Source organism: Xyrauchen texanus, chromosome 2 (assembly GCF_025860055.1).
Source record: "Xyrauchen texanus isolate HMW12.3.18 chromosome 2, RBS_HiC_50CHRs, whole genome shotgun sequence".
NCBI classification, from domain to species: Eukaryota; Metazoa; Chordata; class Actinopteri; order Cypriniformes; family Catostomidae; genus Xyrauchen; species Xyrauchen texanus.
The window spans coordinates 6,433,670-6,460,334 of NC_068277.1; the positions used below are offsets into that span (position 1 = coordinate 6,433,670).

General features: G+C 40.2%; 1 protein-coding gene across 2 annotated transcripts in view; it reads left to right on the forward strand.

The window, feature by feature from the left end:
• acsf3 (acyl-CoA synthetase family member 3) overlaps positions 1 to 26,665 on the forward strand; it is a 66,216-nt gene that overhangs the window by 18,070 nt on the left and 21,481 nt on the right. For both annotated transcript variants that reach the window (XM_052092377.1, XM_052092385.1), the window contains 4 exons: positions 1,091 to 1,245; positions 1,560 to 1,705; positions 13,133 to 13,230; positions 14,158 to 14,284. In XM_052092377.1, the coding sequence (XP_051948337.1) occupies positions 1,091 to 1,245; positions 1,560 to 1,705; positions 13,133 to 13,230; positions 14,158 to 14,284 (526 nt within the window). The remainder of the gene's footprint in view (positions 1 to 1,090; positions 1,246 to 1,559; positions 1,706 to 13,132; positions 13,231 to 14,157; positions 14,285 to 26,665) is intronic.

Sequence of the window (26,665 nt, forward strand, 5' to 3'; positions counted from 1 at the left end):
ACAGAACAACAGTAATGTGGACAACAGCTCTGATCTTTCTGCGCTGTAATCTTGAATATTGTTCTCTAGCACCAAACATGCCTCATTTCTGCCCTGTCCCGCTCCGCACGCATTGCCTCTTCCCTGCATGTGTGTAGAAATGAAGCACCGCATGAGTAAACGTGGTTTCAAAGCACCTTTTAGACCAAAACGTTTGTCCCTTCTAAATGTATCTTTATTAATCGGCATGTTACGAGCCTTTAATAATAAACAAATCGATTTCTGTTCTAATTTTGAACTGTTCATGTCTGGAATGGATAAGGAAAGACCAAAATTACTAGTTGGTAGACTAGTCTCTCACTTAAAAAAAACAAAAAACATTATCTAAATTTTCTCTCGGGACACCCCTGAACCTCCATTCAGCATCACTCCACAGTCACAAGGGCTTCTATGCCCCATACTTGGGTATCTGAATCTAAAGAAATATTACAAATATTTTATTTTAATGTAAAAATATTCCAACAAATACTGGACTGATGTCTCAGAACAAACAGATGATCTTTTAACATTAATTTTCAATTGATAAACGGTAAAACACGGTCAAATTGGTAAAGGATCCCACAGACTTTGGCCGTCTTTGGACCCCCTGTGCAGTTTTGTAGAGACTATTTTGACTGTTTAGAATTAATTTTTTCTTCTTTTCTTCCGTCAACTTCGAAATAAAAAAAGAAAGTGCAATGCGTAAATGTATATCGTGATAAATATTGATATAGAACTATATGGAAAAGATTATCGTGATAACAATTTTGGCCATATCGCCCAGCCCTAGTTTTAAGAGACTCGCTTAGTACCACCCCAACAACGTCACTCAACCAATTGTGTGAGTTGTGGTTGCGACTATCTGACTGTTTGAGCAACAGCAGATGAGGGGCATATTCAGAAGGCTATTTTGAAAACTTTACTTTTGCAATTCCGTTCAAGTATCGCAAGTGTCGAAGAAATTACATACTTAAGATTTAAACTTTAAAATGAGTTGTTCACTAACACAATTGGTTAGCACTGATCAAAGTTTTTTTGAAAGTGATCTATTTTTAGTTTTGCTTCCTTGCAGGTTTGGGAGCAGTTGCTCAGCTCAAAGTCCCAGATGGTGAATGTATTCATGGCAGTCCCCACCATCTACTCTAAACTCATCGAATACTACGATGAGCATTTTACTCAAGCTCGCGTCCAGGACTTCATCAGGGCCGTCTGCAAAGAGAAAATCAGGTACACTGCAGGAGACCCTCCATCATCAAACCGAACCAGAGTAATTTAGCCAAAGTCTAGACTAAAGACAATTGACTTTGCATCCAGCCAACCAGAGCTTATCCTTTAGTAAAGCAGCATCAAAGACGAGCCTTCAAACCTTCATTTAGCTCCACCAATACACTCTCATATAGAACTCTTTGCACTTTTACCTGAGGGTCAGTAAGTGCCGAAACTTTCAAACAAAATCTTTTGATGAAAAACAACCGGCGTGTCATTTCTAACATAAACAACAGTGTATAAAATGAAACGATGGCTAATGCTCTCTTTCTCAGGTTGATGGTGTCTGGTTCTGCGGCTCTTCCGCAGCCGGTTCTGGAGCGCTGGGCGGACATCACAGGCCACATACTGCTGGAGCGCTACGGCATGACTGAAATTGGCATGGCGCTATCAAATCCACTTAAGGGGCCACGCATACCTGGTACCTCATCTCTTCATATGTATGACGACAATAATCATAGTAAAAACAACAACAGAAAATAGTCCTTTCCCTACAAATATTGACCATGAGAACCAAAGTTAATGCCAGTGTAAAGGAGTTAAATGGGAAGGAGGCAAGCGAGAACCGGCTTTTATATTTTAATGATAAACTTAAAAAGACACAAACACACACACATGACGGACATGTCGGTAAACGATCACTCTCCCGCAGAATCCTCCGCAGTCGGCCTTTATCCCTCTCGGAGGCTTGATTAGCCTAATAAGGGACCGGGTGTGTATAATCAGTTCGGCGCTAGGAGAGAGCTCGCTCCGCACCGCTGCCAATCCTACGATCCATCTTGCGAGCATGACGCTCGGCTTTCATAGGAATTAATTGAAAACGCTCTCAGCTTCGCTCGCAACGTGCCAGTGGTAACGTAGGGTCAGACTGGATGAACTTACTAATGCTAGCTGCCTTGCTAATGATTAGGTTATGTCAGACACCGGATTGATTCCATCCGCACCTCAAGACTTCATGACAACGGTTGCGCCCTCTCATCGTCTCTAGTGAAGAGCGCGACAGAACAACAGTAATGTGGACAACAGCTCTGATCTTTCTGCGCTGTAATCTTGAATATTGTTCTCTAGCACCAAACATGCCTCATCACCTGTGATGTCCGCCCAAACACACACACATGACGGACATGTCGGTAAACGATCACTCTCCCGCAGAATCCTCCGCAGTCGGCCTTTATCCCTCTCGGAGGCTTGATTAGCCTAATAAGGGACCGGGTGTGTATAATCACGACCCGGCCCCGCCCTCCGCCCTGCCACATTCCTCCCTCGTTCTCTCAGGCTGGGGAGCCTCTTTCCCTGGGGGAGGGCGTGGTTTAAGCCTGGTCTGGTCTGGCAGGTCATCCCCATCTACCTGGACGAGGGAGGGGACAAGTGGAGGGAAACAGAAATTATTAAAATGGGGGGTACTTCCTGTAACAGTGTAGTACCCCCCCTAAAAAACACTAACATTGAAACGAGCGGGAAAAGGCCAACGCAGAGCGGCAGTGAGAGAGAGAGAGAGAGAGAGAGAGAAAAAAAACCTACTCGCCGGTTCTCTGATACACTATCGCATAGTCCTCGATCACTTCTCCACCCTCTCAGACGGAAGACAGCCGCTTCTCCCCGGGCGGACCGGAGTCAGACTCACAACCCCCGGTGGTCAGAACGCCCATCCGCGTTCTTGGCGACTCGTGGGGACACTCCTCCGCCCCTGGTAGCGGCCCTACCCCTCCAGGCGGTCGGGGAACACTTCCCTCCTCCCCTCACGGACGGCGGTCTTCCTCCGACCCCTCCAGGTTTCTGGGGGATGGCAGGGCTCTCCTCCGCCCCTGGCAGCGGCTCCATCGCTCCAGGCGGTCGGGGAGTCCAGTCCCCACTCGCCTTGCGGACGGCGGCCGTTCACCGCATTCGGGCAGTCGGTCTACTCCCTCCCCCAGTGGATGGCAGTGTCGAGGACTCCACACCGGGCATCCCTCCTCGGCACCAGTGTTAAGGAGTTCAATGGGAAGGAGGCGGCGAGAACCGGCTTGGCAATATAAATAAAATTTTAATGATAAACTTAAAATGTGTCTTTAACACACACATGATGGACATGTCCATAAACTATCTCTCTCTCCCGCACAATCCTCCGCAGTCGGCCTTTATCCCTCTCGGAGGCTTGATTAGCCTGATAAGGGACGGGGTGTGTATAATCACGACCCGGCCCCGCCCTCCGCCCTGCCACAGCCAATTACTACGGTAAAACTGTGGTAAAATCGTATTATTAGCTACAGTCATCAAAACGGAAATAATACACAATGACAGAAAGATACTGAAATCTGTTTTAAAGTGATCCAGTATTAATTTAATATGATTTTACAGTAGTAACAGCTAGACGTTTACATGTTTTGTAAACAGTATATTGCCTAAATGTGCAAGCTGAAGCAGCAGTAACACAATACACTGTTTAGGATTCATACTATTAGTCCTAAAACCTGATGATGCGTGCTTCAATTCTGCGGTATATTCTGCCAGACCCTTGGGTGGGGGGGGTTGTTGGTTTTTAAAATCGCCTTGCCTTTGTAACTATTTCTCATATTGATGTTCAAAAAACAATGTTTCATCTCCGCATAGGTATAGATTTTGTTTTCGTATATTTTTCTTCAGATGGCTCATGATGGAGAGTTATCACAGATCAAACTCTCATTCTGAAGTCGTTTGTTTCTCTTTTTGTCTGCAGTTTGTTGTTTACGTGTTATTAATCTTCTGAGAAATCCTCTGTGGGTTATTCTCAGTGATGTAGCACTGATCAAACTGCTCCTGTCAAACGGCACGTCTTGCGCAAGTGTCAGTATCAAAGCACTTCTAGCATCTTCTCACGATATGTTCTGTGTTTTGAGGATTGTTTTGTTTGCCTTTTGACATGCGTCTCGTTAGCGAAAGTGCTAAGGTGACTGTCAGAGGCAGCTTGAGCGCTGTATTGTTTTATTAGTAGCGGGTTCTAAACTGAAAGCAGGCTGAAGTTAATGCGCAGAGGTGATGATTAAGAGAAGTTTACATCAACAATTTCTGCTCAGCCTCGTGAGACACCGGCATGAATCTGTCGTATTTAGAAGTAGGTTGAAGTCAATCAATATCAGCCACAGTGTTGACTGATCGCAGGAAACGACGCCCATGAATTGTGATGAATCTGATCTTACATGTTCAACAGTTGCAGTGTGGCATGAACCAGGTCTTTGATTTATCTATGTTGTAGCAACATTTTGATGTCGTTAGACTTCAAGTTTAGATCAAAAGTGTCTAGAAGAAATATTGTGGATTTGATGATGTTTTTACAAAGAATGTTTTTTTAGGGGAAAAAATGCAATCCTTGACTTCAATGAATGAAAAGAAAGCTCATCTTAACTCTTAAATGTGATTTTGATCTAGTAAGTAAAAAAAAAACATTGTAGACCGATTAATGTTCATTAAAGAGCCTTAAAGTGATTTGCTTTGTTCAAAATTATTCTTTGAAAAGAGAATAGGACAGAGAGATTATCTTATGGCATTGTGAATAAAAAATAACATTATTATATTTTGATTATACACTCACCTAAAGGATTATTAGGAACACCATACTAATACTGTGTTTGACCCCCTTTCGCCTTCAGAACTGCCTTAATTCTACGTGGCATTGATTCAACAAGGTGCTGAAAGCATTCTTTAGAAATGTTGGCCCATATTGATAGGATAGCATCTTGCAGTTGATGGAGATTTGTGGGATGCACATCCAGGGCACGAAGCTCCCGTTCCACCACATCCCAAAGATGCTCTATTGGGTTGAGATCTGGTGACTGTGGGGGCCATTTTAGTACAGTGAACTCATTGTCATGTTCAAGAAACCAATTTGAAATGATTCGAGCTTTGTGACATGGTGCATTATCCTGCTGGAAGTAGCCATCAGAGGATGGGTACATGGTGGCCATAAAGGGATGGACATGGTCAGAAACAATGCTCAGGTAGGCCGTGGCATTTAAACGATGCCCAACTGGCACTAAGGGGCCTAAAGTGTGCCAAGAAAACATCCCCACACCATTACACCACCACCACCAGCCTGCACAGTGGTAACAAGGCATGATGGATCCATGTTCTCATTCTGTTTACGCCAAATTCTGACTCTAGCATCTGAATGTCTCAACAGAAATCGAGACTCATCAGACCAGGCAACATTTTTCCAGTCTTCAACTGTCCAATTTTGGTGAGCTCTTGCAAATTGTAGCCTGTTTTTCCTATTTGTAGTGGAGATGAGTGGTACCGGTGGGGTCTTCTGCTGTTGTAGCCCATCCGCCTCAAGGTTGTAGCGTGTTGTGGCTTCACAAATGCTTTGCTGCATACCTCGGTTGTAACGAGTGGTTATTTCAGGCAAAGTTGCTCTTCTATCAGCTTGAATCAGTCGGCCCATTCTCCTCTGACCTCTAGCATCAACAAGGCATTTTCACCCACAGGACTGCCGCATACTGGATGTTTTTCCCTTTTCACACCATTCTTTGTAAACCCTAGAAATGGTTGTGCGTGAAAATCCCAGTAACTGGGATTAATCCCGTCTGGCACCAACAACCATGCCACGCTCAAAATTGCTTAAATCACCTTTCTTTCCCATTCTGACATTCAGTTTGGAGTTCAGGAGATGTCTAGGAGTGGTGGTGGTGTAGTGGCTAAAGCACAGGGCTGTTAATCAGAAGGTCACAGGTTCTGAATCCCTAACCCCATGGCCACCACCATTGTGTCCTTGAGCAAGGCACTTAACTCCAGGTTGCTCTGGGGGGATTGTCCCTGTAATAATTGCACTGTAAGTCGCTTTGGATAAAAGCGTCTGCCAAATGCATAAATGTAAATGTAAATGTCTTGACCAGGACCACACCCCTAAATGCATTGAAGCAACTGCCATGTGATTGGTTGATTAGATAATTGCATTAATGAGAAATTGAACAGGTGTTCCTAATAAACCTTTAGGTGAGTGTATGTTGTAATTGATCTTGTTTTATTATTTAATTTAAAGTGAACATGAAATCAAAATTGCCCTGAATTCCTGGTCTACATTTTTTTTTTTTTGTCTTGTTCCTCTCTGATATATGGGTGACTTTTTCATTTTTCTTGTTGACTTTAAAGGGGACCTATTGCGCAAAATTAACTTTTACGTGCAGTTTGTGTACACAACCACCCTACAATGTTAAAAGTCCACCTACTCCTCTTTCTTATATTTCTATTCATCAAAAACAGTGCGTCAAAATGAACGGTTTTCATTTCTGCTCTAAAGTGATGTCACGTTAGAGCAGGCCACGCCCACGACTGGTGACGGACTCCACCCTATTATCATAGATCCTCCCCTGAGTGATCTACACACAGTCCGCCATTGTTTTCCACGCTGGAGCAGATACAGTGAGAAAAGTGTATAAGTGAACATAAGAGTCTTCGTGTACTCCCGGCATCAGAACTGCCTGAAGACGCAGTGGACAAGTTTTGTTTTGGAAGCAAATGTGCCCCAGACATACAAAATGTTGTGCATGTTTGTGCAAATAATTTTTCACCTTACTGCTTTGTGAATGAGGGTCAATATAAAGCAGGATTTTCTAAAATTTTTATTCCCAAATATGGATCAGTACCAACTGTTTGTGTTCCAGCTTTATATCCTGAACATGTAATTATCGCACTTTATGTTTTTTGAATGTTTGCAAATCGCCTTTCTGAATGTGTTAGCTGATTCCACGTCTAATGCAGCTAAAGTTACCATCTGATTATATTCATGGAGACTAGATATATATATTCATACATATATGGCTGAAATCAGGGCTGGACTGGTCCATACCGACGCACTTTGGGGCTGATCAGGGGTGGGACTGACCATCGGGAGAAACGAGCAGGCCGGTGGGTCGGCCATGAAACGGGCTGAATGGGGCATGATGAGCTAAAATGAGCTGCCGCATTATGCAGAACGGACCACAAAATGGCTCCACGATATGCAGAAAAGGACAGCGAACCCCCAGGCCGATTTCTATTCCCAGTCCACCCCTGCCTGAACTCTGGTATTTACACTGTCAGTCATATTGGTTCTGAATTGTTGTTGCTGTAGTGTCCGAAGCACGAGCTGTAAAGGCTCATCCCTCATCCGGAAAGGGGGCGGGGAGCAGCAGCTCATTTGCATTTAAAGAGACACACACGAATACAGCGTGTTTTTTGATTCCACCCAAAAAGAGGCATTTACAACATGGTATAATAAATGATCCGTGGGGTATTTTGAGCTGAACGTCACAGACACATTCTGGGGACACCTGAGACTTATATTACATCTTGTAAAAAGGGGCATAATAGCTCTCCTTTAAAAGAGAAAATAGTATGAAGAGAATAGTTCATAGTTGATTTTAGAGGTCGACCCATAATGGATTTTGCCGATACCGATAACTAAGGTGGTGGGAAAGGATGATAACCGATTAATCGGGCTATAGTTTTTAAATAATGTCCAAAAAGAAGTTATAATTATTTTTCTTTATTTTTTACAGCAGGCAAAGACAAAGAGTCCAAAATGATTTAATCCCAGATGCAGATTTTTGTTCAAACCAAATATAAACCTAATAATAACAAACCCAAAAAGGAAGATTTGGTGCATAACATGGAAGTTTTAAGTATAAAAATGCCCAAAACACACTGGGGACTCTTATTTTGAAATGACTAAAGAATGAAAAACTATTGGCAACTTTCGACAGATTTTTGCCTATAATTGATCGTTCCAAAAGGCAACTATCGGCACCGATTAATCGGTAAAACCGATATATCGGTCTACCTCTAGTTGGTATACTGTAAAAGAAATCACACCAAGACCACATTTTCTTTTCATTAAAAGATGATGCTCGTTTTTACAAATAGATATAGATATAGTTATTTATAATAAGAGCGACTGAAATTATTTGTTTTCTTTTTTTTTTACATCTTTACAGCTCTACCTTTTTCTCACTTCTTCAGTCAGTTGTAGATCAATAACGTTTCTTGTCCAGACTCGATCTGTTTTATCAACCTGAATCATTTTCTCTCCTCTCTGTTCTCTCGTTTTTCAATTTCAATCAGCTTTATTTATGAAATATGTAATTTTGCATTACAAAATGTTAATTTTGGTGAAGCATTTGCAGCATAACTGAGTAGATACAGTGTGGAAGTTACAAAATAAGTCAAAGAAAAAGGTTTGCAGTGCCGATGGATGGATATTAACCAAAGTTATAGTAAAGAAAAAAGTTGATTAAAATCGAAATATTTCAAATTGAGTAAAAAGAAGGAAAATAACAATGCAAATTAAGTTGCAATCTACAAATTTCAATCAACCTATACATTTTATTTATAATAAAAAATAAATAAAAAATAATTTAAATAAATAAAATTGAATCAAGTTTGATAAAAAATAAATAAATTAAGGAATGGCATAATTAGCAATTAAATAGCTACGGCAAGCATTAATATTACTTTAGCTCATATAGAGTTACAACAACTTAACTATTAACTATTAGTCCTCAGATCGTGTGACATGTTGTGGAGTGGTGTGCTTTTATTTTTCTAATTAATCACACTTGCAATTTTCTTCTGGCCGACCATAAAACTGGCACACACAAAAAACACATAGACTTGATTTTTGAGCTTTTCATGGTCAAACGGCACTCAAATTTTCGTAAAAATCTAGTTAAACAAGCAATTCAGATAACTAGAGATGAAAAATAAGACTGAATGCGGCAATAACAGTAATTATGAACATCATTTTCCTGTGTTGTTTTTTAAAAAGCTGGTGCTGCCACTCTCAGTGGTGGCACAGTGTTGACTGCTGTGGGAGAGGTTTTGAATTAAACATGAGTGTGTGTGTGTGTGTGTGTGTGCGCGTGCTCGCTCGCCGCTCTGTTTTAATGAGGGCTTGTGATGGGCAGAGGCACTGCTGGCTTGTTAATGGCTTCTCTAAGCAGACTGAGAGCTATTGTGTCCTCTTTTCATTTTGTGACAGGAATACTACTTCACAGACAACCACATTCCAGTATAAGCACACACACACACACACACACACACACATCCTCAGATCCCAGTGGACACTGCACACAGTCCTCAGATCAGCCCCTGTCTCATTTATATTCACACTGAAGCCCCTAATGGTCAGATTTCCCATATGTGAATATATGCAGGAGTAAGACATCTTATGTCCAATGTACATCTGCTATAGCTCGGTCACTTTAGGCAGTATATTACTCGTATTGAAGCTGGTGTACCGTAAGCTAACATAGACTGTAACATTAAATGGTGACATTTGAAGGTTTGCAATAAGAGTTGTCTGAGGTTTGATTCTAGTTTGATTTCTGGCTTTGGTGGGTTTAGAAAATACAGGCACTGACCACTCTTTGGCAATTCAAAATACTGCATGGCATGCTTTCTATTCCCCTATAAGAATGTAAGATGTTTACCTGCAGTCAGGTAAGTTCTATGCATAAAAATGGCCTGCTCTTTCATTTTTAGACACTTTGACCCAGAAACACATTTTGAGTTTTATGCACTAAAGTAAAAAGTAGGAAGACACCAATACGAAATAGCTTTAACCCAAAATTATAGGTCAATAATGATAACAATACCAATATTTTGCCACTTACCTTTTCTTTGTCATCAGATCACTTTTTAAGTATTCCTAAGATAAAGATGTACAAAGAGTTACAAAAGCTTTTTCACTGTTCTAACAATAAATAATTTCCATTGAACTTTGGATCGGTTGGCCAAAATTTGAAAGAGAGCCACAATGAAAGATAAAAAGATAAATATGGTAGGATGATTGTTATGAAAAAAAAAGTTTTTGCAGTTTCAGTCGCAGCCTTGTAGGGTTTAGCAATCGCCGTATCGCCGTTTCAATCTTGCAGCATTAATGGAAATCTTTCCGATATCTCTGCTGGTTTCATCATCATGTATGTAAGTGTCACTTTTGCAACTGTCACATCCATTTATGCCATTTTTTGGCATTATCGCTAGAACAAGAAAGAAGCGAAATTAAAAATGAGTGCCGACCCTTCTACATATTGTGGCTATTATTCATTCTGGATTGAGCATTTGAATTCACAAGTTGAGTTTTTAAAAAGTCTGTTACCAATTAATTATTAATGAACCATCGATATGCTGATGGCTTTAAATTTGGTCAGAAATTGGCTCATGAATATCGGCAGCCGATACATCATTGCATCTCTAGTGAAAAGTAAAATCGCTGCTTTTTAATGGTTAAATTACGTCTCTACTCCAAACCATTGCTGCGATATAATTATTTCAATTTTGGCTGATATCATTTTTTGGTTATACTTTACAAAACTTTGTCTTGCTATACTTTTGTATTCATTAACATTAACACAACAGTTAACATGAACTAATAATGAACAATACATTATTACATGTATTATATACTTTACAGCCGTATTTTAAGTTTGATAATGTTAATTTCTACACATGTTTTTAATTAAAAGTTGTATATGTTAACATTAGTTATCAAACAATGAAAAATATTATATTTTTTAACACTTTTTACTGATTCACACATTTGAAACCGAAAAGGAAAACATATATTCATAGAATCAACAATAACCCCCATTATTCTATATATTATAGAATATATATTTACATTTACATTTATGCATTTGGCAGATGGTTTTATCCAAAGCGACTTACAGTGCACTTATTACAGGGACAATCCCCCCGGAGCAACCTGGAGTTAAGTGCCTTGCTCAAGGATACAATGGTGGTGGCTGTGGGGATCGAACCAGCGACCTTCTGATTAACAGTTTACCAGTTATGTGGTTTAGACCACTACACCACCACCACTCCACCATATATTTATATATACAAATCTGTTCTAGAGTAAATCTTCTGGACTGATAAAACATTTTTTTAGTCCCTACCAGATGGGTCCAAATGTCTCCAAATATCTGTAAGACCAGTTTCAGTGGGGCGCGTGATGAGTTGTGCGTGGATGCCGCGGAGAATAGCATGAAGCCTCCACACGTGCTATTTCTCTGCGGTAACGCACTCAACAAGATGCTCGGATTGACTGTCTCAGACACTGAGGCAACTGAGTTTCATCCTTCACCACCCGAGTCACTACGTCACCACGAGGACTTGGAGCGCATTGGGAATTGGGCATTCCAAGTTGGGGAGAAAATGGGACATTGACATATAAGAAAAAAATTATTGTCTGTCAAAAACTAAATTACAAGGACAACATTCCAACTTTTTTGCAACTTTTAGAATCCGAACATCCCCCAAAACTAAACAAACAGAAAAAAGAAAAATGTGTGCATTAACGCAGGGCACGACAGTGCCAACTGCCAAGCTCACATCCATGCATGCCTACGAGAGCCCCCGTGACAACTTTGCCATCGGATTACTCAAGTACGGTGTTTCTATACAAATTTTGTGAGACAGAATTACACGGCAAAAGATAATCTATAAAACAAACTCCAGCCAATAGGCAGAATAATCACAAAGAGCGTGTAGATTCATCCATAAAAATGTCCTGAAGGTGTATTACTCTACAAAATAAACTCCAGCCGCTAGGCGGAACCAGCACAAAAAAGGTGAGCAGTTTCTTCAAACAGTCAAGCGAATGTTCAGTGAGCCGGTCCACTCGGCTGCAACATGAGTACCAAAGGATGACTTACTCCACTGACTTTATGAAGGACATCGCTTGATGTGGGCATGTGAATGTTTTACGGCCATCCTTAGCATCTATTCGTTTTATCATCTATTCTCTTTGGCCGGGAATATCAGTGCAAAAGCGACCTTCCGTTAATGTAAAAGTTTCTTGTATTCCTTGAATCAATCACATTTCTTCCTTGTCGAATTTGCAAAGTCTGGGAGCAAGAAAAGCCTTCCTTTAATCCCTCGTGTGACACATCTTTATCGGATGAATGGATTGATCGGGGCATGCCTCCCTCCATGGATCGCTGAACGGGAGCCCTGTGAGCTTGCTCGATTTCCAGCTTATGGTCTACTATGTCGAGCAGTTTCGGAAAGAGACAGACCAGGAATATCATCCATATCCTGTCCCTCTTCGCCCTCTGGAATTCTGACGGTGTGGACGTTTTTCCGTCTGCTATTGTACTCCATGTCCACCAACTTCTCCCAGACACGCTCTAAATCCACTTTGGTCTCTAGCGGATTAGCAGATAATTCCCTCTCCGATGACTCCAGGTAATCAATCCATTTCTCGACATCCCCCACTCTTTTAACCACATCAGTAAACTTCGCCTCCATGATGGTGATTGATTGACGTATCACAGCAAGATCCTCCAAGTCAGCAATGAACTTCGTCAGCATTGCCTACATATTCAACATCTCTCGCCGCATTTCTCGCACTTCCCCCGACTAAATTGACTCCCTGGCTTGTGCCCTACTCAGGGGTGTCCGCTTGATCACGTAAGTGTCTTTTAATATCTCCAGAGCCCGAGGATATTGAATTCTTTGACATATAGTCCTCCTAGAACTGTTGTGGAACAGAGTATCGAATCTCAAATCTAAAATAATCTAAAACTAGCAAAGTGCACAGAGCTCGCCGTTCACACGTCTGATCCTCGCATGGCGTCACGTGACCCCCGAAAATTTTTATTTTGAAAAATTAACATTGACCTATAATTAATCAATTCAGTAATTTTTTCATTTTTAATTTAACTCAAAATTACCTTTAATTTGATTTTGATTCATTTAGTTCTCTGAGGGCCAGACTGTTGTTCTCATGTTGCAATTGAAAACGTGTTTTTGTTTTGTGATTCCTTATAAAGGGCAGTAGCTCGTAGCCAGTTTTTGCTCACATCTGGAGTTTGTTGAGGGTAAATCTTGGACTGTTTGTTGTGTGTTTTTCCAGGTTCTGTTGGAGTGCCCCTGCCAGGCGTGGAAGTGCGTATCATGATGACAAACACCACCAATACAGTCATTGCTGAGGGCAACAGCAAGGGCACCCAGGTACTTTATAAGCTCTGTTTCTCTTTTACTATATATAGTCATTAGAAGCCTCTAGAGGAGAAATAAAGCAATCATGTGAGGATTTGCTGTATCTAAATCTTTCATCATTGGCAATATTCATCTGTATTTGTATCCTCACTTTAGTGCATATTTTTATTATTTTAATTGGATAATCAAGTGTTCTAAATTGAAGCAAGGACATACAAAGAAAAATGTGTCTATAACTTCATATCTTGTGAATAATAATAAAACTTATTCCTCATTAAACCTCATCTGGTGAATATGGAGGATGTAAATGCTTAATTTGGTAAATACTTAATTATAGAGCATTGTAACAGAGCCAAGTCTCCACCATTTCAAAATAAGAGTCCCTTGTGTGTTTTGGGCTTGTTTAATGTTAAAAGTACCACGTTTTTTCTGGTTATTATTAGGATTTTGGTTGAACAATAAACTTTATCTGGGATTTAATTCATTTTGGACTCTTGCAGTCTCTGTCTCTGCCTGTCATATAAAGTTTATAACCTCCTCGTGGTCGCGATTAGTGGTTCTCGCTCTCAATGGGGCGTGTGGTAAGTCATGCGTGGATCGCAGAGAGTAGCATGAGCCTCCACATGCTGTGAGTCTCCGGTGTCATGCACAACGAGTCACGTGATAAGATGCACGGATTGACGGTCTCAGAAGTGGAGTTAAATGAGACTTGTCCTCCACCACACGGACTGAGGCGAGTAACCGCACCACCACGAGGACCTAGTAAGTAGTGGGAATTGGGCATTCCAAATTGGGAGAAAATCGGTTATCAATCGGACTTTTCCACCAACTCAGTTGTCGTTATCGGCAAAATCCACTATCGGTTGATCTCTGCTAGTAATTAAGGCATTCATTTTGCGTCCCCCTAAAGTCTCTGGACCTGTATGTGTGTGTTCTCAGGTGAAGCCTGGTTTAGAAGGGAAGGAGGGTGAGCTGATGGTTCGAGGTTCTTCAGTTTTTCAGAAGTACTGGAACAAACCTCAGGAGACTGCAGATGCCTTCACCGACGACGGCTGGTTTAAAACCGGTATTGCTATTTTACACATTACATATACTTTACACTTGTCTGTCACATTACTACTCAAACAGTTAAAGGGACTTTTTCTACACCGTGTGTTTTGCTGGCTGGTCAGCTGCTTAAGTGGAGTTTTATGACTTTTTGAGTGTTTTACTGTGTCAATGAAGCACACAACAACACATCAGAGCAACCAGCACTGAGCGAATTATGGAAAGAGCAGAGGAAAACTATGGTCCAAAAGTGAAAGAAGAATGGGACACCAAAAACTGAAATACGTGTCTTCATTTGCTCGCACTCATGTTGTTCTAAACCCACATGACTTTCAAAAGATGAAGTTTAGCAGAATGTCCAGGTTGCTCTTCTCCATCTGAAGCCTTAGGGATCCTTTTATTTGTTCTCACGCACATTTGAACCCGTCGTGCCACAATCATTCACAAAACGCATGAGATCTAAAGATGTTTCACGTCAAACTGTTTCCCAAAGATTTTCGGTGGATAACAACAGGATTTTTCATCCTTATTAGTGCTTGAAAGCCGCTGGTCATTGAATGCTTACTTTGTATGGACAAGAGCGGCATTACAATTCTGCTAAATGTCTCCTTTTGTGTTCCACCGTAGAAATAAAGTCGTTCAAGAGCAGAGTGAGTAAATGATAATATAATTTGTTTTTACGTTTGGGCGAATTATTCCTTTCATTAAAAAAAAGGTAGATACAAATGTCGAAAAAAGAGAGCAGTTTTATGAGTGAATGAGAAACAGGAGGTAGGAAGGACAGAGTTGCAGTGTGCTCCATGCTTCTGTCACACTCCATTACACACCACCATCCCATAATAAGAGAGAGAGAGAGCAGTCAGCTCAGAGCACACCAGCCTGTAGCCTGTGCGCGTGTGTGCGCGCGCGCGCGCGTCGTCTTATTAACATGCTTGTAGCATGCGTTTGTGTACAAAACTATTTCTGAAACCAACTAGCTGCCTCTTATTAATGTATATTTTGTCTCTTCGTGTACAATAATTTTCTGATGACAGTCTGACCGACATTTAGAATGACAAACTACAGTTTGTTTAATTTTTATTTGCCATTTAGGGGCAGGTTTATCTGAAATACAATACAGTATATGACAATAATAGACTAAAATGCATTCAAATAATTGCACAGCAGTGTCGGTCTGTGCATACTGAAACATTTTGTGGAAAATGTTTTATGACTTTGTGATCAGAATTTAACAGTCTAAAAGTAACAACTATTGACTAATTACTCTGTTAACAATGCAGAATGGGGGGCCTGGGTATCTCAGCGAGTATTGACGCTGACTATCAACCCTGGAGTCACGAGTTCGAATCCAGGATGTGCTGAGTGACTCCAATCAGGTCTCCTAAGCAACCAAAATGGCCCGGTTGCTAGGGAGGGTAGAGTCACATGGGATAACCTCCTCGTGGTCGTGATTAGTGGTTCTCACTCTCAATGGGGTGTGTGGCGAGTTGTGTGTGGATGCTGTGGAGAATAGCGTGAGCCTCCACACATGCTATGTTGCCATGGTAATGCGCTCAACAAGCCACGTGATAAGATGCGCGGATTGACGGTCTCAGACATGGAGGCAACTGAGATTCGTCCTCCATCACAACGATTGAGGCACATTGGAAATTGGGCATTCCAAATTGGGGAAAAAAGTGGTGGGAGTTTGTGTTTCTGTGACAGCTGAAGGGTGCGCGACAATAAAGAAAATAGACAATATACATTATTAAGTGTTTTAGAAAATAACTTAAATGTAAAATGATTAGTAATGTGATTACTTTTTCAAATAAATTAATCAGCTACATAATCTGATTATAATTTTAGGAAGTTGTTAGTAATTTATAGTGGATTACTTTTTTGTTACTCAACACTTGTTAACGTAAAACTTTTGATTTAAAAAATGGATTACTATAAAATTAACAAGAACCGAGATTAATAAATGCTGTTCACGTATTGTTCATTGTTAGTTCATGTTAACAAATAAAACCTTTTTTTAAAGGGCTACCGAACCAGTTTCTCTTGTTTTGAATTTCTTGCGACATACGAATTGTCCAAAATTAATTTGCTGTGCTGCAAAAATTTGTGGCGAACAAAGATCTTTACAAATAAAAGTAGCTAACCTAAATGCTAATTCTGTCATCATTTACTCATCCTCATTCTGTCTTTTGTCAAACAATGTTAGGGACTGACAGCCTCAGTCACCATTCACTTTCATTGCATTGAAAAAAATTCCTTATGTGTTCTGTATAAGAAAGTCAAATGGGTTTGGAACAACATAAGTGTGAGTAAATCATTTCAGAATTTCGATTCTCTCTTCTTTGTGAGTGTGCTAAATGTTGCACCCTCACCCTCACACCCTTTTTGTCCATTACATCATCACACTCTCACACACAGAGAGAGAGAGCAAGAGAGAGAGAGAGAGCGCGCCGATCAATGCAGCCAGCATCTGCCCGATTGTGTCTCTAATAGTGTAAATGTGGCTGCTGACTGTGACTGGCACCTCACTTTCTGGCAATCCACATGCTCCTTTCTTCCCATTGATTTTCATGCATACCTTTGGTGACTTTCTGTTTCTCTTTTGCTCTATTTAATTCAATATCTTTCTCAAGTTTTGTCTCTCAGTTGTTGTGAAATCTTTGGACACTCTTTTCAGGCTTAGTTCTCCATCAGCACTCCGCACACACACACACACACACACACACACACACACACACACACACACACACACACACACACACACACACGCTCATTAACTGATGAGAAGATCATTAGGCCTTCGTAATAAATATCTAAGATCATTATCTTCATCTGTATCTGCTCTGGCTTTTGCTTCACTCTCTTTGTAAGTGAAATATTAGCTCACTATATCATGCTATTATGTTCTTTTTGCCTCCTGGCTCACTGTAGTCTTGCATAGCCAGTCTTTGGACTATGAGTATAAAGTCAGGTCCACATTGTAGCTTATTCTCACAAATAAAGTGTCCAAACCTAGAGAGCAAAGCATTACATTATACATTATAATATACATTCAGTGTTCCCACAGTCATGGGGATGTAAATACAAATTTGATTAAATAAATTAATAATATTTCAAATGTAATTCAATAAATAAAAATGTTATATTTAGAATTAATTAAATAAATAAAAAATTATATTTAAAGAAAAACATTTTCAGGCCTGATAAAGTCTATTATGTAAAGTAAAATGTCTAATAAATGTTTAAAAAATCATGGAAAATGTATAGAAGTGTATTTAGTGAATAGTGTGTGTATGTATGTGTATATGCATGTGTGTGTATATGTGTATGTATGTGTATGTGTGTATATATATATATATATATATATATATATATATATATATATATAACAGTTAGTTCTGGTCCTCAAATCTGATTGGACGAGAGACGTTTCCTGAGCACTGATGATGTGACAGCATCATCACTCACTCCGCGTTCATATTGTTCTAAACTAAAGTGTATCTGTTAGGAGTTACTGTCTTTATTTTTGTAATGACATATGTTAGCCAGCAGGTGGTGGCAAAAGATCATTTTTGTGTGTAATATGAGCCAGCTGGTGACGTAAAGTGAATCCGTTAGTCATTGTTTACATAGAACTGCGCTCCGTGATCGCTCGTATTACTAATACATTACCAAAGCTAGGAAATAGCTTTAAACAGATTTAAACGGAAAACTTCGGGATTAAGGCTCATCACAGCTGAGAGACACTACAGAATGATTTATTACAGAACTCGAGGTACCTTTTATCAGAGTTTCCACATTGGATACATACTGATTAAAATGGCAGAGGACATCACTGTTTCTATAGTGAATGACTCAAAATAGAGAGGAATACCCCGCATGGACGTCTATTTTCCACTGAGAAAGCTGATCTTCAGAAAGCTGACAGCATCTCTGCTTGGGTGTGGCAACAGGTGATCGCACATGCTGTCTCTCTCTCTCTCTCTCTCTCTCTCTCTACACACACACACATCCATCCGTCTATCCTTGTTTATCCAATTACTTGTTAGAAATTACTAATGGAGGTTTGGACGCATCATTTGTTTTGAACCAGCAGATTCTGATCAATAACGTAATAAAGTATTTCCATGCACAAATGTGTTTTAATGATCATACTCAGTTTTTCCAAATCTTTTAAAATGTACTTGTTCATTGAACTGTTGTATGTAAGCAATATCGCACTCGCAATCGTGCTATATGGCCCTATATCAGCACTGCTGTGATTACCTACGGCACTCAGCCTGTGGCCGAATAACAGGAGTGCTGATATAGGGTCATATCGCACTCTTGCTCGTGTGATATTGCTTAAATATATATATATATATTACACATTGTATGTACACACCGATCATCTAGATCTTGATTATAACGAGGCAGGTAAATGTTCTGATTGACTCCCAAAAAGCCAACCAATCAGATTGGAGCTTGCTGTTTTGAGAAGGTGTCTACCACCTTCAGACAAGTCACAACCAAAACAGCAGCTTATCAGTTCATGAACACTTACAGTTCTTTTTCGCCCTGTTCCTAACACAGTGCTATCTTATGACATCAAAACACTGGTCAATGGGATTGAATTAGCATGGTAGCTCGTCAGATACCGGTGTACAAATCCTGCTGAACACGCAAGTTGACATATGAGCCGAAAGGGTTGTAAAAGCACCACAAAATGATGTGGTTGCTTCAGCAATTGCGTATTTCATCGCACATTTGCTTTTTCTGAAACTATCAGTCAGATGAAGGTTTTAGGTTTAGGAAAGGGAGGACGGTTCTGTCGATTTAAATCTTGATAAATCATTTTCTTCAAAATCCTCATCTGTTTGGGAGAGCTTTTAACTTTCTTTCACCCAATGTCACACAGTGGAACTGCTGTGATGCATGTAAAAACAAATTCAGGTAATGTCATTTTTCAAAGATGTCTTCGGTGTACAGTATGCATTTTTACTAAAAAGGTTGTAGCCTCTGTTTTCTGTGTGCGTAAACAAAAATTGTATTTAGCAGGCAAACATTTGGAGAACCAACCGAAAGAGAGGAAAGAAATGAAAGAAGAAGGTTTAGGTGATGCCCTCAACTCATTTCCTGGAATAAATTACACTCTTGGAAACAATAAATAAAAATAAATAAATAAGGCAATGCTGCGTGCACAGAAGCATTAGCAATTTTCCAAATGCTGTGTGCACATAGTTATGAATAATGGAGGCATGCTAAAAGTGGGGTGCACTCAGGTAAGCACTGGTTAGGGAATGCACATTAGCCCTGCTGCTCGTAAATAACATGAGCGGGTGGTAACGGGTTTGAGTACTAAGCACTGGAGCGCTGGTGAGAATGTTAACTAGCTGTTTCACTCTCTCTCTCTCTCTTCACCATTGCTGTTCTGAGATCAGACTGCAGACTGTTATTAATGATAGATGGAGGTGTTTATCTGTTTTATTTGCTTTGTTCTGTGCATCAGTGTGGTTTCAGTCTGCTGGGCAGCCAATTCATCATTCAGCCCTGTTTCTCAGAACTGATTACATGTTATTCGCTCTCTCTCATCCGTTTCTGACCTCCACCCTCAGGTCACACTGCGGTCCTTGCTGTCTTTCCTTTTACGCAACTGGCGGAGGGCAGGGCAGGGCGGGGTCGTGATCCTACACACCCGGTCCCGTATTAGGCTAATTATGCCTTCGTGAGTGTTAAAGGCTGACTGCGGGAGAGAGAGATCATTTACGGACATGTCCGTCGTGTGTGTTTGTGTCTTCTTTTAAGTTTATCATTAAACCTATTATTTATATTGAAAAGCCAGTTCTCGCCTCCTCCTTTCCATTGATCGCGTTACACTGGTGCCGAAACCCGGGAAGGAGGAGGGATACGCCGTAGTAGAGTTCTCGCCACTACCGTCCACCCCAACGGAGCAGCCGCGATCATCTGTCGGGGACAAGGAGCCCAGCCGCCTGAAAGAAGACAATGGCCGGCGACCGCGAGGGGAGAAGGGGCTCCTTGCCGACCGCCTGGAGCGGTCAGGGCTGCTGCCAGGGGCGCAGGAGTCGCCTACCGGCCGCTGAACTGCACCAGGGTTTGAGACCGCCGACCGTGAGCGGGGAGGGGCTCACTGGCGACCTCCTGGAGCGAGAGAACCGCTGCCAGTGGCGGGTGAGACCCCTTCTGTTCCCCGAGAACCCGCCGGGGTGTTTCCGTCCGCCAGGGGCTGGAGGTCTACCTCTGATCCACCCGGAGAGGTGCGGCTGTCGTCCGATAGAGGGTGGAGGAGAGGCTGAGGAACAAGCTTGTTTTTTCATCTGACTCCATAAATGAAAAAGGGTTTTAATGATATCTGAGCATCATTAAAAGTGAGCGAATGTTTGATTATTCTTTTTAACTCTTTAATTATATTTTAGATTTGATATATTCAGATTAGGAAACTATGACGCTTTGAGGTCCTCGCATGTTTTTCTCTTTTACGCGGGTGTCACGATCACAAGCGGCCAGTATTGGATCATCAAACAGAGGTAATTGCTATATACCTGAGATCGGTCACATTCACGTTTACACAATCAAAGATACTTCAGTGTAGCCTTCGTGGAATTGCATACACTTGATTTTAACTTAACGTTTTCTTCAGTAGAGGTCATGGCCACTATTACAGATGTAAGTTTACATTTACATTTAGCAGACGCTTTTATCCAAAGCGACTTACAGTGCACTTATTACAGGGACAATCCCCCCGGAGCAACCTGGAGTTAAGTGTCTTGCTCAAGGGCCCAACAGTGGCATCTTGGTGGTGTTGGGGCTTGAACCCCCAACCTTCTGGTCAGTAACCCTGAGCCTCAACCACTGAGCCACCACTGCCCCAGCTGACCAACATAACTTGACCAACATAACTTCTCTTGTAATAGCTTTGGATTGGCCATGCCGTGGTTTCCCGCGTATGCTTATCTGGAGAAACATTAAATTAAAACAGAGGTAAGACACACCCGAATTTAGATTGGTCAAGCAGCGTTTGCTGTTCTAAATGGAAATTCCCTTTTTGTCTTTGCAAACCAAGTACACTTGAATTGATGCCAAATATTAGTCGTCACTAATCTGACGCAGACTTGCGGTAACATACGAATCGTTTAATCTACTTGAGAAAACTATTTCAGAGTCAGTCAGAATAAAATCAAATGTTGACAATTTATTGACCAGGTAATAAAACAATAATTCAAAGTCCAATTCATTGAGTAAAATCATCGATCAATCAAATATAATAACAACAATTCGGAAATCGAGGAATTTTTAGAAATATTTGCCTGGCAACGAAAACTACGCACAGCGATGTGGGAAGTCTACCTACAGACTTCCCGAACCTTTTTCCCATTTTCCTTATAAACCTAGATAAATCAATATGCTTTACAAATGGTGGTGTCTGTCATTATAATTAGATTTTGCTCCCCTCTTGAGGGGTTCACAACTGTGGGATCAGAATTTGTAATTGAATGGGTTCTTGATTCCTGTAGATTTACATACAGGAGGTAGTTTGTATGGAGGATCTGGGGGAGGGCACATCTTTAAGGGGCACACCACATTTCTCATATTTTATAACTTCTTTTAGCTTTTCATTATGGCTGGGAGAATGAGACCAGTTTACCAGGTGCACTGATACACTTTAAATGATACCAAACATGTATAGTTACCTTTTGTACACACTAGGGGGAGATGATGAGACCGTAGAAGTGAGGTGTGAGCTGCACTGTGTGCTGCGTCTCGGATGTTGCTGTTACATATGCAAGAGAGAGTTCAAATGTTAATTCTCATGAGAGCCTTTTGTCTCAAGGTGTAGTCCAGACTTGCTGGCACCCGCCTTACAGTACTTAAGACCGATTCTGCTTTCGGACGGTTTTAAATGCATGAACCTTAAAAGTTCAGGAAAATAGAATTATAAGTTAATGAATTTTGGGAGAAGCTACTATAACGCTTGCATCTAAAATCAAACTGTACACAGCAATAGGGGTGGGTAAAAATATAGACTTTACGATGCATCGCGATCTTCATTTGAACGATCTGATATCGATTCTTAAACTCTTACGTGCAACCATAGTCCTGGCACAACTCTTAAGGGAAAATCACTCACATCAGCAACCAAGTTTTGCTCTATGTGACTAAAATGTGTATATATATGGCAACTGGCTGGTGAATGTTTAGGTTTCACTCAAGTTTTCCGTGTAATGAGTGTCCAAAGACGAGATCCACTCGACCCATTTGTCATTGAATGTCTCTTGAATACCCTTTCTGTTCTCTACAGTCAGTTGTTGATCAAAAACAACAACAAAAATACCCAATTGATTGTAATCATGCATAGCACAGATGAGATGAAACCATTCAAGTCCTCTCTATTTAAGATAGGCGGCTGTGGCTCAGGTGGGGTGGCTCAGAGCGGGTCGGTTGGCGGTTCGATTCCCAGCCCACACGACTCCACATGCCGAAGTGTCCTTGGGCAAGACACTGAACCCCAAGTTGCTCCCAGTGCATGGCAGCTCTGCCGCCATTGGTGTACGAGTGTGTGTGTGAATGGGTGATTGGGACACAGTGTAAAGCTCTTTGGTAACCTCTAAGGTTAAAAGAAAGCGCTATATAAGTGCAGACCATTTACCATTTACCAAGATGTGCTTATTTACAGACACTCCTTACAGAAATGCTGGTTTTGTTAAAGAGACAGTACTGGCTTTATCATGTGTTCAACAAAGCCATGTAAATACCTGCATATTGTAAAACATGTAACAGAAATTTATGTATTAAATATAATATCTTATTTATTGATTGAAGACAAATGGGGCAGATTCACTAAGAATTAATTGCGCCCGCTAAAAGCGCAGTTTTTGGCATACGCTAACTGCGCTCGTTTAGCGCCCGATTCACTAAAGAAATAATGCAGATCAGGCAACGGTGCAAACATGGCCACAAAATCGCCGCAGAATGCAATTTGCATGTGCAATTCTGATCTTGTGGTCCGATTCTGAGCACAATGTAGCCGAGGATGCCGCAGACCACCGTATTTGACCCACCCTGCATCCGGATACATGTCAGGTTATATCGCTCTTCAATATCATTTGATTCATATTTGATTAATTTCTGCTGAAATGATCAGTTGAATATGTTCTCAAACATCGCTTTTACATAATATGCAAATGAAGCGTTATCTTTAATGAGCCTAATTTACATAGAAAGGGGCCGTGTTTGTGCGGAAAGGAATGACAATGACGTCATTGAAGAGACAGTGCAATTTCAGCGCCCGCTAAACATGATCGCAAGTGGTTAGTGAATAAGACGCAGGTATTTCCGCTGAAAGTGAATCTGCCCCATGGATTTGATCATTTTTGAAAAGCCAAAATAATGAAAAACTAATAAAATATTATTAGTAAAATTTATATTTTCGGAATGTACATAATTAGAAGATCCACTGTATATTTAACAGCATTAACTGGGATATAATTTCTTACATTTTTGTAAGCAAAAGGGACATAATAACAGAAATATACCCATATGAATCAATATAGAATCGGAATCGAATCGGGAAATCTGGAAGGATTCCCACCCCTACAAAGCAAAGGGGTCTGTGGTAGATGCAATTTAACTGACGTGATGGTATGCCGCAATGCTGGTGCACTGGTGTATTTGGACATACTTTTAGTATTTAGAGAATGCTTTTAAATTAAGTTTATACATGTTCAATCGACAAATGTATCAATCGACAACATTTGTGGTATAATGTTGATTACCACAAAAATAATTTTGACTCGTCCCTCCTTTATTAAAAAAAAAAACGGTTACAGTTAGGCACTTAGAATGGAAGTGAATGGAGCCTGTCCATAAATGCTAAAATACGTTTTTCAAAAGTATAGCTTCAAGATGTAGACATTTATATGTGTTAACATGATTTTAGGTAATAAAATCACTTAATAACCTTCTGTGTAAAGTTATATCCTATGCTGCGACTACAGGGTTTGGTTGTCATGGCAACAAATTTGTAATATTGGCTATAACTTAACCAACAGATAAGGTTAGTAAGAGATTTTATCACTCTATAATCATGTTAGCATGTATAATGTCTTCTGAAACAGTGTGTATTTTAATGTTTTTGAACCGGCCCCATCCACTTCCATTGTAAGTGCCTTATAGTAACCGTAATGTTTATTACATTTTTTTAAATAAATGAGGGATGAGTTGAAATGTTTTGTGGAAATTAGCATTATGCCACAAATGCTGCTAATTGAGCTTAATTTGTATGTACCTGGAACATTCCTTTAAATGTATGCATTTTCCCATAACCAGCCAAGTTTATACTTTTAGTGCAAGTTGCAATGGTATGCTAAATGGGATGCGGCTGATGACAAAAAGAAGTTAAGGAAGATAAATGTCATCTGAGCTGTGTGTTTTGTCAGTGCTTGTCTGTAATTCGTCCTCATTAGCCTCTCCGTAGAGCTAGAGCTGTTATAATGCTTTAACACGCATGCATTAATATTCATGTAGCTGAGAGTGTTTACTGTAACTCTGGTTGCTTACCAGAGAACACTTTCCATCAAGCTCAGTTCATCTACAACTCAAAATCTCAGCTCATATCGGAGAAGGCATATAAACAACACTTTATATGCTGTCCATCAGCACTATTCTTGGAGCATTGCAATACTTGCCCTTCATAAACAAATCTTTGCTCGATTTGTTTTGTTCGTTTTTGTCTTGTCTTTTTTAAGTGTATTTTCATCTTTTTTTCCTCTTTACATTTCCAGTCTTTTTTGGGGAAAAAGCTTATTGTTGTTTTTTTTTTTTACAATATAATTGACTAATTATTTTCAGTTTAACATGATACATTTTTATGTAAACCACATTGTAATATAGTCAGCTGCTTTACAGACGTGAAGTGTTTCAGGGGCCGTTCACACCAAATGCATTTTATTATTATTCTTTTGACACAGAAATATTTAGTCGTAGCCAAAGCCGTAGTTTCAGTAGAGTTTAAAAATAATTTACAAAAGATACATTTTTTAAATAATCTAAGTTCTAATTTTATTTGTTATTTTTAATGACATATAAAGAACTATACGGAAACTGTGTAACTAGATAACTATATACAGTTGTGGCCAAAAATATTGGCATCCTTGGAAAATATGAGCAAAGAGCGCTGTTTAAAATGTCTTTAGTATTGATCCATTTGCTCTTTCATTCAAAATATCATTCGTCTCATGGATATCATACAATTGCAAACAGAACATAAGATTGATCAAAAAACAAATATCTTTGTCAAATATATGTGTGGCACAATTATTGGCACCCTTTTATTCAATACTTTGTGCAACCTCCCTTTGCCAAGATAACAGCTCTGAGACTTCTCCTATAATGCCTAATGAGGTTGGAGAACACATGGCAAGAGATCTGAGACCATTCCTCCATACAGCAACCCCTCCAGATCCTTCCAATTCAGAGGTTTACGCTGGTGGACTCCCCTCTTTAGTTCACCCCACAGGTTTTCTATGGGGTTCGTGTCAATGGACTGGGATGGCCATGGCAGGACCTTGGTTTTTTTGGTCAGTGAACCATTTTTGTGTTGATTTTAATGTGTGTTTTGGATCATTGTCCTGCTGGAATATCCAACCACAGCCTATTTTAAGCTTTTTGACAGGCAGGTTTTGATTTAGTATCTGTTGGTATATGATAGAGTTCATGATGCCATATATCCAAACAAGATGTCCAGGACCTCTGACAGAAAAACAACATTAAAGATCCACCACCATATTTAACCATGGGCATGGAGTAATTTTCCATATGGCTGCCAAATCAATGTCTGATGTTTACTGCCATAAAGCTCTATTTTTGTTTTATCTGACCTTATACTACAGGGCTGTTGAATGCTTGATTCTGATTGGTTGAGAACGTTCTAAGGTGTGCAATTATTTTCAGGGAAACGCACGGCTAAAGTAGTTCCAGGCAGGTCTTGACCGCATTACAGTTCCATATCACTTCGCGTAGTCAACTGTAATAACGGAAAATAGGATACAATTCATAACAAGAAGTGACAGCGACAAATCCACTTCAACTTCAAGAGGAAAAAAAATGACAGACTATTTTGATTTTCCGGAAGTAAATTTTAATATTTACGGTGAACATAAACATTTTAACAACTGGGCGACCGCAGTATTGGATAGCTCAGATGAAAAAACAAATAAACGGAAGAGGACATCAAAGGCAGCCGGCAACAACAAAAGACATAAAACAATCAGCGAAGAACAGCTAGACCGACTCGAGGGCTGAAAAACATGAAGAAAACACCAAAAAAACAACAGCTTGGGCTGTCAATGTGTTTAACGTGCAGTTTAATTTTAATAAATAAATTCGTTCGAAATAACGAATGAATTAT